Below are 19163 nucleotides of genomic sequence, written 5' to 3' on the forward strand. Positions count from 1 at the left end.
CTCAGGCGACTGACTGTGTGGAGTTTGCACATTCTCCCCGTGTCTGCGTGGGTTTCCTCCGGGTGCTCCGGTTTCCTCCCACAATCACAAAGATGTGCAGGTCAGGTGAATTGGCCATGCTAAATTGCCCATAGTGTTAGGTAAGGGGTAAATGTAGGGGTATGGGTGGGTTGCGCTTCGGCGGGTCGGTGTGGACTTGTTGGGCCGAAGGGCCTGTTTCCACACAATAATGTAATCTAATCTAATCTACATGTTTAAAAAACATTCAGATAAGCACATGAACAAAAAAGGGTTGAAGGGATATGGGCCAAATGCTGGTAAGTGGGTCTAATTTAGTTTGGGAAAATGGTTAGTGTTGACTAGTTGGACCGAAGGGTCTGTTTCCATGCTGTATGACTTTAAGACTCGATAATAAACACTGAAGCATCCTTATTTGTTTACTACCTACTCCAGTTAATGTTTTTAATGCAGTACATGAAATTGTATCACAGTGTAAAAATGAGTGAACATAACATGGTCAAAGTTCTACATTCAACTTCGAGTTAAAAATTAGTTGAAATTTGAAGTGACATGCACCAGTGGTGCATCAGATTTAATCAGAATAATTAGAGATCAACTGAGTTTATTGTAGTTTCTATCTGCCAAAAGAGTAGGGGGTGATAAAATTTTGAGCTGTTACATTGCACTTAACTACTTTATACAATGCAAAGCAAAGTTGTAATCCTCATTTCATCTTGTCCAGTGCAGTGTGTCATATTACATTTATTTACGTTACACACTCAGACTCAGTATAAAGTGAAAATGTCATTCACCCACTGTCCTTTGTGATTGTTGAATCATATTTGTGGTGCATTCAAATATTGTCAGGTTACAGATTTCAAGATCTGATTATCCATAGTGTTATGCCAGGCAGTATCCTACTGGGCAAAGCAAGCTTTATAAATGCAAGTGATACAGGACTTCGAAACAGATTGAAAATGAAGATTCTTAGTTTTCACGTCATTTTTGTGTTACAAATTTCCTCTGCTTTCCCAAACACATTGATCTTGAGCAGTAATTCAAAACAGGCCAGAGCAAATTGGCAGGCTATTTAATGCCATGATTGCAGTGGACAAGAATATTGGGTGGAATAGAATTCATTAATGATTGCTTTATGCTATCATCAAGGGTAAAGTTTTCCCTCTGAATGTTGTGCAGTGGCTGCATTGTGAAGAAGAATTAATTAATTGTTTAAGTTCTTGTGGTGCTGCAGTCAGGTTCTTGGGACTAGATTCCTTGCATTGATATGCCCTCACTACCTTTGCACTAGTAAATTTTTAAATATTTGTTCATGCATGTGGGCATCCCTGGCCAGACCAGCACTACTGCCATCCCTATTTGCCCTGATGAAGTTGGTTATGAGCTTCCTACTTGGAGGCTTTGGAGTGTAGGAAGGGAGTTAGACCCAGCAACAGTGAAGGAATGGTGATAAAGTTCCAAGTAAGAATGGGTGAGTGAGTGGCTTCGAGAGGAATTTGCAAGTGATCATATTCGCATGTGTCTGCTATCATTATCCTGAAGGGCCTCCTGGTCTCCAATGGATATGCAGTTATTGCATCTCCTCCACCAGTGCCTCCAGGGCATGTTGAAAGACTAGAGTGTCTCCCCATTCAGCCATTCTTTCCTGGGCCAGATTCAACTCATATAGGACGCCCAGTCAAGCACCAGCATGTTTAGCATCAACTGTGAGTAGACATCATGCTAGTAAGCAGGGTCCCAATTTTAAAGGCTCTCAATTTAGCCCTCAATTAGTTCAATCAGTACAATTAATATTCATAAAATTATAGGAAAAAAACATAGAGCATGACACTGTCCCTGCTTTGGTGGGTGTCTCATATTAACTGAGACAAACTGCTCACTGTACATTCAGCGTAGGGAAGGACCTTTCTCCTTGCAGCATTGTCCTTTCTAACCATCTCATAATATTTCCTGCTTCAGTCATTGTTTGGTGCTTTTGTTTTTTAAATGTCTGACTCCAGTATCAACTTTCTACCATTTCCCAAGAGCAGAGTCCAGAATGCAACTTGGCAATGGCTTTATTGAGTTTCAATAAGTAGGATTACTGCAGCAGTAGTGAGTGAAACCAGATACCAGAATGACAAATTATCTTTCATTCTCTCCAGAACACAGGTTTGAGATGCTTTGTCTGGAATTTAGTTCGTGCCGATCATACTAAGTGCTGTGAATTGACACCTGACGGAAATAATTAATTTAATGCACACTTTTAAATAATTCATAACTTCGATCTTTATTGTGTAAAAACAGTGCAGGCAAAAAATTAGAAATGTCATCTAGGTCAACTGGGATTTCAAAACTGAGATTTGTAGACTAAACAAAAAACAAAGAACACGGCACGGTGGCACAGTGGTTAGCACTGCTGCCTTACAGTGCCAGAGACCCAGGTTCAATTCCCGCCTCAGGCAACCGTCTTTGTGGAGTTTGCGCATTCTTCCCACGTCTGCGTGGGTTTCCTCCCACAGTCCAAAAATGCCCAGATTAGGTGGATTGGCCACGCTAAATTGCCCGTAGTGTTAGGTGAAGGGGTAAATGTAGGGGAATGGGTCTGGGTGAGTTGCTCTTCGGAGAGTTGGTGTAGACTTGTTGGGCGGAAGGGCCTGTTTCCACACTGTAAGTAATCTAATTTAATCAGATTCTGGAAATCTGAAACAAAGATAGAAATATCTGGACAAACTCAGCAGATCTGGCAGCACCTGTGGAGAAAAAGCAGAGTCAGTGATTTGGCTCCAGTGACCCTTCTTCAGAACTGTCCAAAGTGACTCTGCTTTCTCTCCACAGTTGCTGCCAGATCTCTACTGAGTTTCTCCAGCCATTTTTGTTTTTGTTATGTTATAGAATTAAGTTAAGCAGGTGATGTCAAGACATAATCTCATTGATTGACAAAACTTGCTTGAAGAGCTGAATGACTTAGAAATTTTCCCATGACCCGACTGTAAGAGGAAAATAGAAAAAAAAGTGCTTTCCCATTACGGAAATAATTGTTCTATTGGCTTTGATCAGGGCATATAACTGTGGTTGGTGGTAATTTTGGAGGTTATTTCACATGACTTTCTGACCACATGACTTTTACAAATATTATTATATTTAATTTACAAGGGATAGAACCCCTAATGCTGTGCATTTTTGCTTATGGTTTTGAACCAGCAACTGTTGTATGATAACTTCCCAAAACTAGGTGACCATCTGAGGTGACCACCAGTGTGTAGCTAAAGAGAGCAAACTGTGGGTGTGCTAACAGGTATCTGAGGGCAGGGAATGAGAAGAAACTGTTGTTAGTAAAAAGGGTAAACTAAAGGCAGCAGGACAGAAAATTGAAGGTGGTGAAATTGAGAACAGGGGAACTAAGAGGTTGATGGAGCTGCAGGCTCCTAATCAAGGTTAGGGAAGGGGAAACTGAACAAAGGTTAAGAAAACTGAAGAGGAAATGCTGAGATTAGAGAATAAACTGAGGGCATAGGGGAAATTGAGGGACAAATGGTGGTTCCACATTTTGCAGTCGGGACACTAGAAGTGGCAGGGACTTTGATTCCAGTAGTAATTAATGATAACTCGCTGAAATGGCACTAATAATTAACAGGAAACACTCAGTTTCCCCTCATAACCAACTGTAAATCACTGATTCATGCAACTTGCTGTAATAGGTGTATGCCTCATATTCTACATGGAAGTGGTAGCTGTGATCTGCCGAGAGACAGATGTTCTGCACATTGCTCCAAGCCTCGCAGTCCTGCACTCTTCTCTCCAATTGTTTATTGAAGCCTCTCGTTTTCAATTTCAACTTGCCTTCCTCTGTTTTGACCTACATCTCTTTAAGCTTCCTGCAACCACCACCTTCAGCAATAAAAGCAGAATACTGCAGAAATCTACAATAGTAAAAATGGACACTGCTGCTGAAGCTCATCTGTGGAAAGAGGAACCCAGTGATTGTTTCAAGTTGAATAATTCTTCTTTGGTTCCAGATGCTGCTGTCTGCTTACTATTTTTTCTCAACACTTTATCTTTTTATCTCCTTCAGCAAGTTCTAAAATTCCAGATTATGACTAGTACAATTTTGCTGGCTTATCATGATGATATTCATAAATTATCCACTATCTTAAGAATTTCTTCATTGCAGTTGTTGTGGGTATGTTCGGCGAGCTGGGAAGTTGGTTTGCAGGTGCTTCGTCTCCTTTCTAGATCCTCCATGCTGTGCAGCTTCCTGTACTGTGTGGTTTCATTCCTGTTGTTTCCGATTGTTCGTTGCAGTGGTCAGTATATTGGGTCCAGGTCAATGCATTTATTGATGGAGTCCATGAGTGAGTGCCATGCTTCTAGAAATTCTATGGCTGTCCTTTGTTTGGCTTGTCCTATTATTGTTGTGGTGTCCCAGTCGAATTTGTGGTCCTTGGTGTCAGTGTGTATAGATACTAGGGACAACTGATCATCGCATTTAGTGGCTAGTTGATGTTCATGAATGTGGTTCGCTAGTTATCTGCCTGTTTATCCTATTCAGTGTTTTGTGCAGTCTCTGCATGGAATCTTGTACACCATGCTTGTCCTGTATATGATGGGTATTGGGTTTTTTGTTCATGAGAGTTGTTGTCTGAGTGTGGCTGTCAGTTTGTGTGCTGTCATAAATCCAAATGGTTGAAGGAGTCTGGCAGTCAGTTCCGACATTTTTTATGTAAGGTAAAGTGGTTAGTGTGTTGGGTCATTGCATGTCCTTGTTGCATTGTTTGTCTGCCAGGCATCTGCAGATGAAGTTACAGTGATATCCGTTCTTGAGCAGGACAAACTTGGTGTACAAGATTCCCTGCAGAGACTGCATGAAACACTATCTAGGACAAGCTGGCAGAGAATTAGCGAACCGCATTCATGAACATCAACTTGTCATTAACCGCCACAATCAGCTGTCCCTAGTATCTACACGCACTGACGACAAGGACCACAAATTCAACTGGGACAACACAATGATGATAGGACAAGCCAAACAGAGGACAGCCAAAGAATTCCTAGAAGCATGGCACTCATCCTTGGACTGAATCAAGAAACACATTGTCCTTGACCTAATATAGTGACCACTGCAACAAACAACCGGAACCAGCAACGTAAAGCAGCGGGAACAAAACCACATAAATTCTAGCCGACACGGGACAGCAGCGCATCACAGAAGACTTCAGAGCATTGAGGATGCCACCTAGAAAGGGGACAAAACATCTAAAAATCAACTTCCCAGCTTGGCAAAAATACCCACAATAACTATAACCAGCAGTTGAGAGTGTGTTGCTGGAAAAGCACAGCAGGTCAGGCAGCATCCAAGGAGCAGGAAAATGGATGTTTTGGGCCGTAGCCCTTCCTGATGAAGGGCTCCAGCCTGAAATGTCGATTTTCCTGCTCCTCGGATGCTGCCTGAGCTGCTGTGCCTTTTCAGCAACACACCCTCAACTCTGATCTCCAGCATCTGCTGTCCTCACTGTCTCCAACTATAACCGGCACCCAAGCTACAAATCTTGCACAAACCTTGAATTTCTTCATTGCTTTTGTATTCTGTCCACTTAGCCTGTTCCATCTTCTACAGAAGCATATTCCCTGATTTTCTTGACTTTGGATGTTTGCTTTTTTGAAATCCATAATTTGTCTCCAACAACAAGGCTCTGTTAAGCGCAGTGTTGACCAGTTTTTCCATAAGGCATCTACGCATTTCAAGAAGTAAGAATTAGAGAATAAGTAGTAACCCTAAAACTCACTGGAGTCGCAGGTAGATAGGATAGTGAAAAAGGCGTTTGGTATGCTTTCCTTTATTGGTCAGAGTATTGAGTACAGGAGTTGGGAGGTCATGTTGCACCTGTACAGGACATTGGTTAGGCCACTGTTGGAATATTGCATGCAATTCTGGTCTCCTTCCTATCGGAAAGATGTTGTGAAACTTGAAAGGGTTCAGAAAAGATTTCCAAGGGTATTGCCAAGGTTGGAGGATTTGAACTAAAGGGAGAGGCTAAACAGGTTGGGGCTGTTTTCCCTGGAGCATCGGAGGCTGAGGGGTGACCTTTAGACAAAGTCTTTTCCCTGGGGTCAGGGACTCCAGAACTAGAGGGCATAGGTTTAGGGTGAGAGGAGGAGAAAGATGAAGAGACCTGCGGGGCAACTTTTTCACCAGAGAATGGTACGTGTATGGAATGAGCTGCCAGAGGATGTGGTGGACGCTGGTACAATTGCAACATTTAAGAGGCATTTGGATGGGTATATGAATAGGAAGGGTTTGGAGGATATGGGCCGGGTGCTGGCAGATGGGACTAGATTGGGTTGGGATATCTTGTCGGCATGGACGGGTTGGACCGAAGGGTCTGTTTCCATGCTGTACATCTCTCTGACTCCATGACTCATTGAAATGCGCAGTGAGGTCACAGCTAGAATCACTTCATTTTACAAGGTTTGATCAGGCTTTCCAGTGACTACCTTTGAGCATTCTCCTTATTTTCTTGACCTCTGGTTCCACATGAAGGCAATGACTCAATTAAGAAGCAAAGTTAGAGCTATTCTGTATTTGGCCTTCACACAGTATATCTATAGAATACAGAGCACCCTGAGCCAATTGGTGAATTTACACAATGGGTAAGGGTTCAGCGTTGGGGACAGTTCTCACAGGTTGCATTGTCCTAAACATAGCTGAACACGCAATTTGTAAACTATTCAATAAGCTCAGACTCCATTAAAACTATTCATTCAACAGAGGTTATTATTAAAGATGTTATATCAGTGCACTTGGATAAGTTCAAAGTTATCAGACAGAGTCAACATGGTTTTGTCAAAGGGATATCGTGTTTAATTCACATAATGAGTTCTGTGAAGAAATAGCTTGTGTAGTAGGTAAAGAGCCACCACTGGATATGTTGTATTTAAATTTCCAAAATGTATTTACAAGAGTACCATGTGGAAAATGAAAGCTCATGTTCTTAGAGGTAACATATTGGAATAGATATACGATTGACTGCTTAACAGGAAGCAGATAATATGAATAAGTAGGTCTTCTTCAGGCTGGCAAGATGTCATGAGTGATGTATAATAGGGATCCATGCTGGGCCTTAATGCTTTATAATTGATGTAAATGATTTGGGTGAAGGGATCAAAGGTATGTAGCTAAATTAGCTGATGACACAAAGATAAGCAGGAAAGTGAGCAGTGAAGAAAACACAAGGAGCCTACAAAGGAATATAGATAGGTTACAGAAGTGTGCAAAGATCTGGCAAATAGAGTATAATGTGGAAAAAACTTGAATTGTCTATTTTGACAGAATTTTAAAAAGACATATTATCTTAATGGTGAGAGGCTGCAGAACTCTGAGGTTGTCTGCATGAATCACAGAACGGTCAGTATGCTGATACAGCAAGCAATCAGCAAACCTAGTAAAATGTTATGGTTTGTTGTGAGGGGAATTGAAATCAAGAATAGGGAGGTTGTACTTCATGATTACAGGGCATTGGTGAAGTATTCTGTACAGTACTGGTCACCATATTTATGAAAAGATGTTGATGCATTGGAAGCACTTCAGAGAATGTTGACTAGACTAATATCCGTAAGGCAAGACAGGCAAGGCCTGTACACTGTGGAGTTTAGAAGAGCCAAAGATTATTTAATTGAAGCATGTAAGATCCTGAGGGGCCTTTACAAGGTGAATATTGGAAGGACACTTCCTCTAATGGGTGAATCTCAAACTAGGGGTCCTAGTTTGAAAATAAGAGGCCAGCATTTAAAACAAAGAGAAAGAAAGTCTTTTTTTAGTGTTTGGACTTCCCTTCCTCAAAAGGCAGCAGATGCAGAATCTTTAAGTATTTTGAAGACAGAGGTAGATAGATTTGTGGGACTAAATGGCCTGCTATTGCTTCTTGTTCATATCTTCATATGTCCAACATTTAGTAACCCAGTTGAAGGGGAAATATTGCAGCAGCAAGTATATGCATTTATTCTCATTTGTTTAAAATGTTTGATGAAAATTAAATCAATTTCCATCAAAATGTCATTTGTGTGCAATGCAATTCCGGTGCAACTAACCTAAGCTCCTCTTCCTGTTTAAACAGCAGAAAAAAAACCTAGTCATCAAGAACATAGATTGTTTTAAAAGACATGTCATTAATTTTTCTTTTTGTCCAATTAAAAAGTAAGCACTGACCATTTTGGTACAATAGTAGGAAAGTGCAGTTAAAAACCAGATACTGAACATCAACAGGCTGTGAAAGCAAGCACTAGTGATGAAAAATAAGACCATAACACTGTAAGATAGAGGAGCAGAATTAGGCCATTTAGCCCATCGAATCTGGTCTGCCATTTAATCATGGCTGATTTGTTTCTCAGCCCTATTCTCCTGACTTCTCCACAGAACCCATGAACCCCTTACTAAGCAAGAATCTATCTTTGTCTGAAATACCCTCGATGTCTTAGCCTCCACCACCCTCTGTACAATGACCTCTGGCTGTAGAAATTCCTCCTGACCTCAGTTCTAAAGGGCTGTCCCTTCAGTCTGAGCCCATGCCCTTGGGTCCTCGTCTCTCCTACTAGTGAAAACATCTTCTTCACATCCATTCTATCCCAGGCCTCTCAGTAATATATAAGTTTCAAATTAATTTCCTCCAATCCTTCTCAAGTCAATCCAGTCCAGGCCTAGAGTCTTTAACGGCTCCTCATGTGACAACCCTTGGTCCCCGGGATCATTCTTGTAATCCTCCTTTGAACCCTCTCTAATGCCGGTAGATTCTTCCTTAGATATGGGACACAAACTGCTCACAATGTTCCAAATCCAGTCTTACCAGAAACAGCTTAAGGAAAACAACTCTGCTGTTGTTCCTAGCCATCTTGAAATGAATGTTAACATTGAAATTGACTTCCTAACTGCCAAATTAACCTACAAGTTAATCACAAGAGAATCTTGAACTTGGACTCCCAAGTCCGTTTGGATTTCTGAAGCTTTTCCCAGTTTAAAAAATAATCTGTTCTTCCTTTCAAAATGTATAACCTTATAATTTGCCATATGGTATTCCATCTGCCACTTCTTTGCCCACTCTCCTATCCTGTCCAAGTTTTTCTGCAGCCTTCTTGTTTCCTAAACACTACCTGTTCCTCCATCTATATTTGTGTCATCTGCAAATTTAACAACAATGCCCTCAGTTCCTTTGTTCAGACCATTAATGTATAACGTGGACAGTTGTAGTTCCAACACTGACCCCTGTGGAACTCCGCTAGTCATCAGTTGCCATCCTGAGAAAGACCCTTTTATGCCCACTCTCTGCCTTCTACCAGTCAGCCAGTCCTCTATCTATTATGGTACCATACCCCTAACACTATGGGTTCTTATTTTATTTTGCAGCGTCCGGTGCTGCACTTGTAAAAAAAACCTTCTGGAAAGCCAAATAAATCATGTCCAATGGCTCTGCTTTGTCTAACTTGCTTGTTACCTCCTCAAAGCATTCTACCAGGTTTGCCAGGCATGACCTCCCCTTGACAAAGCCATGCTGACTTTGTCCTGTTTTGCTTCCAAGTACTCCACAATCTGATCCTTAACAATGGACTTAAATCTTACCAATGACAGTTTTCTGTCTTCTGCTTCCTTCCCTTCTATAACATAGGTATTACATTAGCCACTTTTCAATCCTCTAAGACCCTCCCTGACTACATTGATTCCGAAAGATCACCACTAATTGCTGTATAATCTGCTCAGCTATCTCCTTCAGAACTATTGGGTGCAGCCCATCCAGCCAGGCTGATTTATCTGCTTCAGACTTTTCAATTCCCCAGCACCGCACCTCTGACCCCTGACTTTCTTGAAGTTCTGGATGCTGCTGGTGCATTGCACTGTAAAAACTGATGCCAAACACCCATTCAGTTGCTCCGCCATTTCTTTGGTCCACATTAATACTTCTCCAGCCTCATTTTCCTGCAGTCCAATGTCAACACTTGCTTGGCTCTTCCATTTTAGATGTCTAAAAAGAAACTCCTGCAAATTTTGTATGACTAGCGAACTCACTCTCATAATTTCATCTTTACCCCCTTATTTATTTTTAATTATCCTCTACTGGTTTTTAAAGGCTTCCCCATTCTCTGGCTTCCCACTAACCTTCACCACATTGCATGCATTTTTGTTTGCTTTTATACTGGCTTCCCTTGTCAGCCCTTGCCTGATCCTCCCCTTAATGTTACTTCTACCTTGGAATAAATTTCTGCTGCGCTTCCCAAATTACCCTCAGGAACTCCAGCCATTATTGCTCATGATCTTGTTAGGTTTTCCTTCCAATCATCTCTGGGCAGCCATTATGTCTTTTAGTCACCTGAGAAATTTCTTCCATATATCCCACAAAGAAATTAGGAAGTTCCCAGCAGGCAACAAATGACCGGAGATATTTTGTTTGAAAGCTGAGCTGAGAATTTAAGTGGATGCTTTGTAATGTCTTACAGATATTCCACAACTCTCCTGTTGGAGATGGACTTCAGTTAATTGGGTGATTTGGCTTCTCATGCTGCAGCAAATTTAAGCAGAAGGTTGTAAAGGAAGTAAAATAGGGTCACGTTCAGCATGGCTTTGTCAAGGGGAGGTCATGCCTGGCAAATCTGGTAGAATTCTTTGACGAGGTAACATCCTCAAAGATATACTTGGCATTTGTGCCATATTTGCCTTGCAGCATAAGCACAAGAATAAACATGCATGATTCCCTGTTAATCTCCTGTTAATGCCTTGCCTTTGCTGTCAGAGCCTTTTTTTAATTTTATAAGGTGGTATTGTAAATCATACATGACATTCAGGGTTTTTTTCTTCTTTTGGATGCAGGCATTCAGAGCAGAGATCGCACCTTTGAAAGAGAATGTAACCCACATGAACGATCTCGCCCGCCAGTTCACACCACCAGACATCCAGCTTTCTCCATACAATCTAAACCAGCTGGAGGACCTGAATACACGTTGGAAGCTCTTACAGGTGGGTCTAACCCCTGTCAGAATTCAAAAAAACCTAGCCCCTCACAGTAATGTTTGTGTTTCCTCTTGAGGCTTTCTATGGTTGAGTTAGACTTACCAGTGTAAACCACAAACAGTCCAGCAGAGACCCCTGCAATAAGTCCCGAACAAATGCCTGTGTAAATAGTCTATTGAGGAAGGCTTTCCAAGCCCGTTACTTACTCTTGTGCATTAAAAGGCTGAAATTTAACCAAGAATTATGAAAATTATCAAGAAGTGCTGATGTGAGGTGATTTATATGAAAGGATTTCATGGCTTTTAGGATTTACAGGGTCTTGCTTTTGGAGATATTGACAGTTTGTTTTCACAAAGGCAACTGTTTACAAATACATGGCAGATTTTCTTTTTACCTGGACATGCTATTTTCAGTTCTCTACTCTGCTCTGTTTTCCTGATCTGAAATGTTTCAATCCTTACGAAGAACACTATCCTAAAGTCTTGGCTCATCTGCAACAATTTACTTCAGTTGCCATTAATTATATGTGAATATTTAAAGTGTTAAATGGCAGAACGTTGGATATGGGAAGTATGGTAGCCAAAACTGATCATGTTCTTACCTTTTTCCCATCTTCACACAAGTAGAAAAATTTGATTCCAAACAATAAATTGGGAAATGTGGCTGATTCTTAATCCAGGGAGCTCAAAAGTTAACTGCAACGGCTGTCAAGATCATCTAATTTGTTACAGAATAAAACTAGATCAACATAGCAACATAGGAATTTGGAGCGGGAGTAGGCAATTCAGACCTTTGAACAGTTCTGTAAGTTAACATGATCATGGTTGATCTTATCCTGGTCTCATTTCCACTTTGCTACCCATAGCACTTTATCCTGCTTTTCATGAGAGATCAGGGATCATAGTGTTCTTTATACATTACCATTCATTTGCTTTATTAACTAAGCCAACATAGATATACCCTTCTGGTACCTTCCTTTCTTGGGAAATAATTAAAGTATATTGCTGGTGTGTATTTTTATTTTGCTCAGTCCTGGAGAATTGAGGTTAACTTGCTTCCACTCCTGTTTGATGGTTTGCCTGAGAAGTGTAATGCTAGATTGCAGACTCTGCCAAATGTCAGAAAGGTGGAGCTTGAAGCATTGGGTAGATGGATTGTTTGGCTGTTCGTATGCTCTGTCCATTGCCTGATTTCACCTCTGTATACTCCTGACAAAGTCTCTCGACATTCAGTGCCTTTCCAGAGGAGCTGTCTCTGTTGACTTTGGTCACAAGCCAGGGACTTCCCATGCATTGGCAGAATGTGGTGTCCCCTCTGCTTATGTTTTAAGAATATCTCTGAGACATTTGAACTAACTGCCTGGAATTTTCCTGCCGTGATTGAGTCCCGAGTTCAACAACTGCTTCAAAGGTCTGGTGTCAAGCATAAGAACTACATGTTCTCCCCAGTGGAGCTAATTTTGATTGGTCGGAACCTGCACCAGCACATCTGGAGGAACCCTTCAATTAGCCATAAAACATGCCCCCTTTGGCTCCCTCAGTGGCTACATTGAAACCACGTTTGCCCTTTTCTACTGTTTCATATCACACACCACTTCATATTTAGTTTGTGAACAACGCTGAAGCTGCTGTCGGCAGCAAATTGTGAATCTAAAAGTACACTAAGTATCTGATCACCTTTTAAAAGTAAGCGATTAACACTTCGGGAAGCTTTTGTGAAGTGACAATGGGTGATTAATGGGGCAGGCTTCAGGACAAAGAGATGCAAGGTCACCTTAACTCACTGAAACTCTGTAACAGCTGAAAAAAAAACTCTTGTTGAAGGGTTGCGACAATCAGAAAGCTTGGCTAATAGTGATAAGAAATCCATCAGCCAAGGTTCCTGATTATAAAGGCTACATGCAAGGCAATTTAAGTGACCTTGTCACTTTATTTCCTGAAGTCTGAGCCAGTAATAAGTACAGGCAATTCAGAAAATATAAACAACGCCATGTAATCACTGTTCAAAGTTGTGGATGCGTAAGGGGAGAGAATGTGGTGAGTCCAAATGCTACCCCAAACACAAATAGGAAGCTTGTGGGTATGGTTTTCCCCTCCCTGGAATGGGGTGGTAAGTTGATGTACCAGGATGAGGGCCCTGTTAGGGCCCAAAACCCATAGTCTAGGGATCGCTGTGCTAGGGACCAGTGTCCAAGATCAGTGTCCAGTGTCTAAGGCCCATGATAACTGTCACTGACCCACCATAGGCCAGCTTAGCTGCCTTTCTCGCAGATAGAAAAAAGTGACTGCCTTCCCCACAGGGAATACAGGGTGACCTGTCTGTCTGGATGTGTGATGCAATCGGGGGCAAAGAGTTCCTTGTTCAAAGCCATCCCTCTCTCAAGAGCCTTACTTCATGAGCTCACCCTAAAAACACACTTCTTTCCACTGGTGCAGATCTTCACAGCTACACAATCTCAGTCTCCAATGACTCTCTTCAGCTCACAACTGGACGGGTAGATCACTGTAGTTGTGTGCTTTCATGCTGGTGGGGATGGGATATAAGTTGCTTGCCTCAATAGGGTCATAGGGTCATAGAGTCATAGAGATGTACAGCATGGAAACAGACCCTTCAGTCCAACTCATCCATGCCGACCAGATATCCCAACCCAATCTAGTCCCACCTGCCAGCACGTGGCCCATATCCTTCCAAACCCTTCCTATTCATATTCCTTTTAAATCTTGCAATTGTACTAGCCTCCACCACTGCCTCTGGCAGCCCATTCCACACACACACTACCCTCTGCATGAAAAAGTTGCCCCTTAGGTCTCTTTTATTTTTTCCCCTCTCACCTTAAACCTATGCTCTCTAGTTCTGGACTCCCCCACCCCAGGGAAAAGACTTTAAATATCCATGCCCCTCATGATTTTATAAATCTCTATGAGATCACCCCTCAGCCTCCGACGCTCCAGAGAAAACAGCCCCAACCTATTCAACCTCTCCCTTTAGCTGAAATCCTCCAACCCTGACAACATCCTTGTAAATCTTTTCTGAATACTTAGTGCACTGTGCATAAAATTCAATTAAAGTTTGAGAACCATTGTAGGGCTTGCAATCTGTCTTTGGATTAAACAGCTCATGTCATTAAATATGCAAAACTAGCCCGAGGTTCCTGTGTCCTTGGATCAGGGTATACCTATTGACACCCAAACTGGCACTATTTTTCTGTATGTGAAAATTCCTACAGAATTTCTTGCCCCTCCCCATGACATCCAGTAAATATTTTCTCCAAGTAAGTTTTAGAAATACAACATCTTCGAACCCCTAAATGAATATTGCCCGCAACCTTAGATTCTGTTTCTCTCCCTGACTACTGAACCAGATTGTTTGCAACTTCAACATTCGAACAAAGGTTATCTATTTCCACCCTGTTAATATTGTCTGTCTCTCCACCTGTTTCTGAAACACTCAGCTCAGAAATGCTTCCTTCATTATTTACTATTCCAATGCTTTCCTGGCCACCTTGGAACCATATAGACCCTCTTGTGAACTTAAAATTATTGGAAACTTTGATATCATAACCCACATAAAGATATATTATCCTTGTGGTCAATGATTTTAGCTTCTCGTCCAGTGATGCTTCAAATTTATAATTCTCATCCTTGCATTCAGATACCTTTGTGGCCTTACCCCACGCTATATCTGCAACTTCTTTCAACTCTACAACCCTCCTCAAATCTGTCTGGTCCTTCACTTCTGGCCTCTTGTGTATCGTTGATTCCCTTCACCACATCATCAACCAGGTGCCTTCAGCTTTCTGGACCATATGCCTTGGAATGCTTCTCATAAACTGTCTACCTATCTACATTTCTTATTACATTAAGATAGTCCTTAACATTTCCCTCTTTATCCAAGCTTCTGGTCACTTATCTCATTGTTGTATGTCAAATTTTCTCTCTAGCTAAGGGCCTTGGAATATTTCACTTATTTAAAATGACTTTAAAATGCCAGTTGTTGGTTTCTATATCTTGTTTGTTTGCTGATTAAACTTACACAGCAAATATTTGTTTATTTGGTTATGTCCATTGGCAACATATTTGGTACAGCAATTTAAACATGTATACGTTCCTCAGTGTCGTGGTTTATTCATATTTTTACAACTAATTTAGAAACAAGTACGCAATACCTCAACATGGTGTAACAAAATCAAGTGATTTAATAGTGCAGTTGTTTAGTTAGGGTCACATTTGACATGCTGTCAAATCTATCAATGCACTTAGAGAATGGAATTGGCCCTGAAAGACATCATTACTTCTGAAAATTCTCAAGACAATTTATTGTTGTGACAAAAAAAAATGACAGCCATCTGTTCAGCTAAGTCTTCATTACCAGAAAATCTTTGTTTTACGGATAGTTTTATGTCTCCTTTACTGTATGCATAGGATAAATAGGAAACATCGTCTTGATATTTTTCAGACAGCCCTCCATTTTCCCAGATATGTGATTGATTGAAAATTCACTGCATAGGCAGTTTGATGCCTGTACAGCATAGCAACAATCTATCATTTAATATGTAACCATGCCCTTACAGTAAAGCATGTGAAATTGAAATGTGTGACTGGACATTGCCTTTCTAGGACCTTCTATGCAGTAGAATAAATCGTGTCTTTGGGGCATGTCCAAGAACATGACCTGCCATGTTCTGAAATATTTGGATGAAGTAAAGAATGCAATTAGGTAGGTCAGTAAAGTTGGTGATCTTTATCTAAGGGGTGAAGCATTAAAAAGAAAAACAATAATTATTTAACCTTCTCAATATGGTGCTCGTACTGTAATGATATCACATTTTTATTACTTAAAGAATAGAAATTTGTTCAGTTTATCACCAGAGGGAGCTCTCCATGAGGCTGGAGCTCACTGCTTAACTTCAGCACTCCTCCTTCAGGCTGTTTCTGCTCAACTGATCCTGAGAGTTTTTGTTTCTGGACCTGCTTTATTTCTTAAATTTATATGTGCAAGCTTGCAGAGTATTTGGCTGGAACTCTTTGTTCCTTCCTGCTCTTTGCTTTGCTCCTTTGTCATCCTGTGTCCACCAAAATTTTCACATAGAAAACTTTCAACCTTTTTGATGCAATTTTTCATTGTTGATCAAAAATGTCAACTTTTTGCAACTTTGATTATAAATATAGTATTTTGCTACTGGTTTCATAAACCACATGCAACTGTTTAAACCTCAACATTGCTGGTAGTCATTTCATTGCAAGGTAGATGCGTGATCCTTATTCTTCAGCCCTTACGTCCATTTATGCTTTAAATTCTAATTAAGAAGGACAGGAGAACCTGGAATATCCCTGGCAAATCAAACAATGACTGGAGAAAGGTAAAAAAGCTGATGTAAAACATTATCTAAAAATCAGTATAACCTATTATTTTTATTACATTTAAGCAGGCATGGACACAAAACGATGCTGCACAATTTCACTATCTGTTGTCCATGATTTCAACTACATATTAAACTACTCATGGTAAAATTGTTAAGGCCTCTGTTCAGACAGCCGCCAAATAAAACTGGACATGTTAAAGGTTCAAACTTGAGTGTTACTCAGCATAGTTTCAAGACACAAGTTTGTTTTGTCTTTCCATGAAAGAATTGAATGTTTTTGTAAGACACACAAAGCCTTTTGTGTCCACCAAATAGAGAAATGTTAAGTGTAAGAAGGGGAAGCATTTCAACTTTGATTGACTAGCGTCAGCATCAAATATGCTGACTTTTGTACGTACCATGACCAGATGCATTAAAACTCTCTTTGGTCTTACCTAACCACAAATTCAGAACAACTGAGTTTGCTACAACAGTGTGACATTTTCAGTTCTCATGTCGACTATTTTTTATGTGAATGTTGACTTCAAGCTAATTTTTGCCAAATTATTTCCTTTTAATCCTGTGACTTCATATCAACTGGAACCGAATGGAACTTATCAATGCAGCAGTAAAGTTAAAGTGGATGCTGTGTTTTGATTAGATTAGGTTCCCCACAGTATGGGGAACAGGTCTTCTGCCCAACAAGTCCATGCCGACCCTCCGAAGAGTCACCCACCCAGACCCATTCCCCTACGCATGCGCTTATCACTATGGGCAATTTAGCATGGCCAATTCACCTAACCTGAACATCTTTGAACTGTGGGAGGAAACCAGAGCACCCAGAGGAAACCCACACAGACACCAGGAGAATGTGAAAACTCCATGCAGACAGTTGCCTGAGGCTGGAATCGAACCCAGGTCCTTGGCGCTGAGAGGCAGCAGTGCTAACCACTGAACAGCCGTGCCACTCGTATGCTTTGTATATCTATCCAGGGCACTTTTTGAGCATTTCATTGGCAAACTTCCAAGTCATTAGTCATCTCATTTGCATATGTTAACGAGAATGACACACTATGCCTGAATGCTTTAACACCCTTAATAACTTAGTTAAAAATCACAGAACACCAAGTTATAGTCCAACAGGTTTATTTGGAAGTACTAACTTTCGGAGCGTTGCCCCTTCATCAGGTAGTTTTATAGCAAAAGGTCTCCATAGCAAAAGATCTTTTAATAAGAGGCCATGTGTAATGCCTGCTTCCAAAGTTTTAGGCTAAACAGATGAAGTGTAGTTGGGCATTTTCACCTGAAGTCTGAAGTAAAAGTTATTGCACTTCAAAAACATCTTGGATCCCTCCATTTTGCTTTGGTTACCAACAGAAGTCAGCCATATAGCCTCTTGAACCCATTCTGTCATTCAAAGAGATCATGGTTGCTCTGTGATTTCATTGAATTTACCCATCAGTTTATCACCAGAGGGAGCTCTCCATGAGGCTGGAGCTCATCGATATTTGCTACATATCCTTTAACATTGGTTAAGAAGAAAAAATTGGTTCAGAGAAAAGGATTCGATTTCAGATTCATCAACTGCCATTTGGGGAATAGCATTCCAAACACTATGAGCAGTTGCATACCAAAATTTTCCTAATGTCACTCTTGAAGTGCCTGATACCAATTTTAAGCCTGTACCCTTTAGCCCTCACCTGAATAGTCATCAGACCTTGGTTCTCTCTAACTTCCCCATCAGTTCTTCTTAATACCTTAATAACTTTGATCAATTGCTCCCTAACCTTCTAAATTGCAGGGAATATGACCCTAGTTTGTGAAGTCTTTCTTCATAATTTATTTGATTTGGTTTGATTTATTGTTGTCATGTGTACAGTGAAAAGCTTTGTTTGCAAGCAGTATAGGAAGATCATAGTAAGTAAGGTCATATTTATCATACGGTGAAAAAAAACTTAGAGACAAATGAGTTACATCACACAGGGCATGTGGTAAACAAGATCAGCATTAATTGAAGTTAGAGAGTCCATTCATCAGTCTGATAATGGCCGGGAAAAAGCTGTTCCTGAACCTGTTGATGCATATATTCAAGCTTCTGTATCTTCCTCCTGATGGAAGAAGTTATAGGAAAGTATTACTGAGGTGTGATGGATCTTTGATGATGTTGGCAGCCTTTCTCCTGCAGTGACCTGTGTAAATGGAGCCCATGGATGGAAGCTTGGCTTTCGTGATGGTCTGGGCTGTGCACACAACCATCTGCAGTTTCTTCTGGTCCTGGGCAGAGCAGTTGCCATACCAGGTCATTATGCACCTGGATAGTATGCTTTCAATTTAACCCTGTCATTCTCGTAAATTTATGCTGAACTCCTTCTCAGCTTAATACAAGTTGTATCCTTCCTTAGGTGTGATAGCCAGAACTGAATGCAATACTCCAGGGTGTCATTCAGTTTGAACTGTATACAGTCATAGCATATCTTCTTCTCCCTTGTATTCTGGTCCTTTAAGTATAGAGAATAGTTACCTGTAAAAAATATTTCAATATATTTGGTAGACTTAATTGGGAATAGGATTTACAACAAAAGACTGAGAAAAATTGCTATATTTTAAAATAAATGTTCTTGAAACTCATTGTTGCTTTGCAAGCAGTGGGTGAGGGTGTAAATGAATAATCTGGCACTGGAGCTTATGTACAAACTAAGATCCACTGGCAATGAATAGCTAATTGGCTTGTGGAATTGTGACCAGTTGTAGATGCTATAGGTCAACTCTCTGGCCCCTAAGGAGCTGAACAGGTTGTAGGTATGAACGATACAGTGAGAAATCCTTGGTCTT

At 40.8% G+C, this 19163-nt stretch overlaps 1 protein-coding gene across 5 annotated transcripts in view; it reads left to right on the plus strand.

The window, feature by feature from the left end:
- Positions 1-19163, plus strand: part of dmd (dystrophin) — a 2012228-nt gene that overhangs the window by 1821220 nt on the left and 171845 nt on the right. For all 5 annotated transcript variants that reach the window (XM_043700735.1, XM_043700733.1, XM_043700734.1 and 2 more), the window contains one exon: positions 10850-10996. In XM_043700735.1, the coding sequence (XP_043556670.1) occupies positions 10850-10996 (147 nt within the window). The remainder of the gene's footprint in view (positions 1-10849; positions 10997-19163) is intronic.

Source organism: Chiloscyllium plagiosum, chromosome 12, assembly GCF_004010195.1.
Source record: "Chiloscyllium plagiosum isolate BGI_BamShark_2017 chromosome 12, ASM401019v2, whole genome shotgun sequence".
Classification (NCBI taxonomy): domain Eukaryota; kingdom Metazoa; phylum Chordata; class Chondrichthyes; order Orectolobiformes; family Hemiscylliidae; genus Chiloscyllium; species Chiloscyllium plagiosum.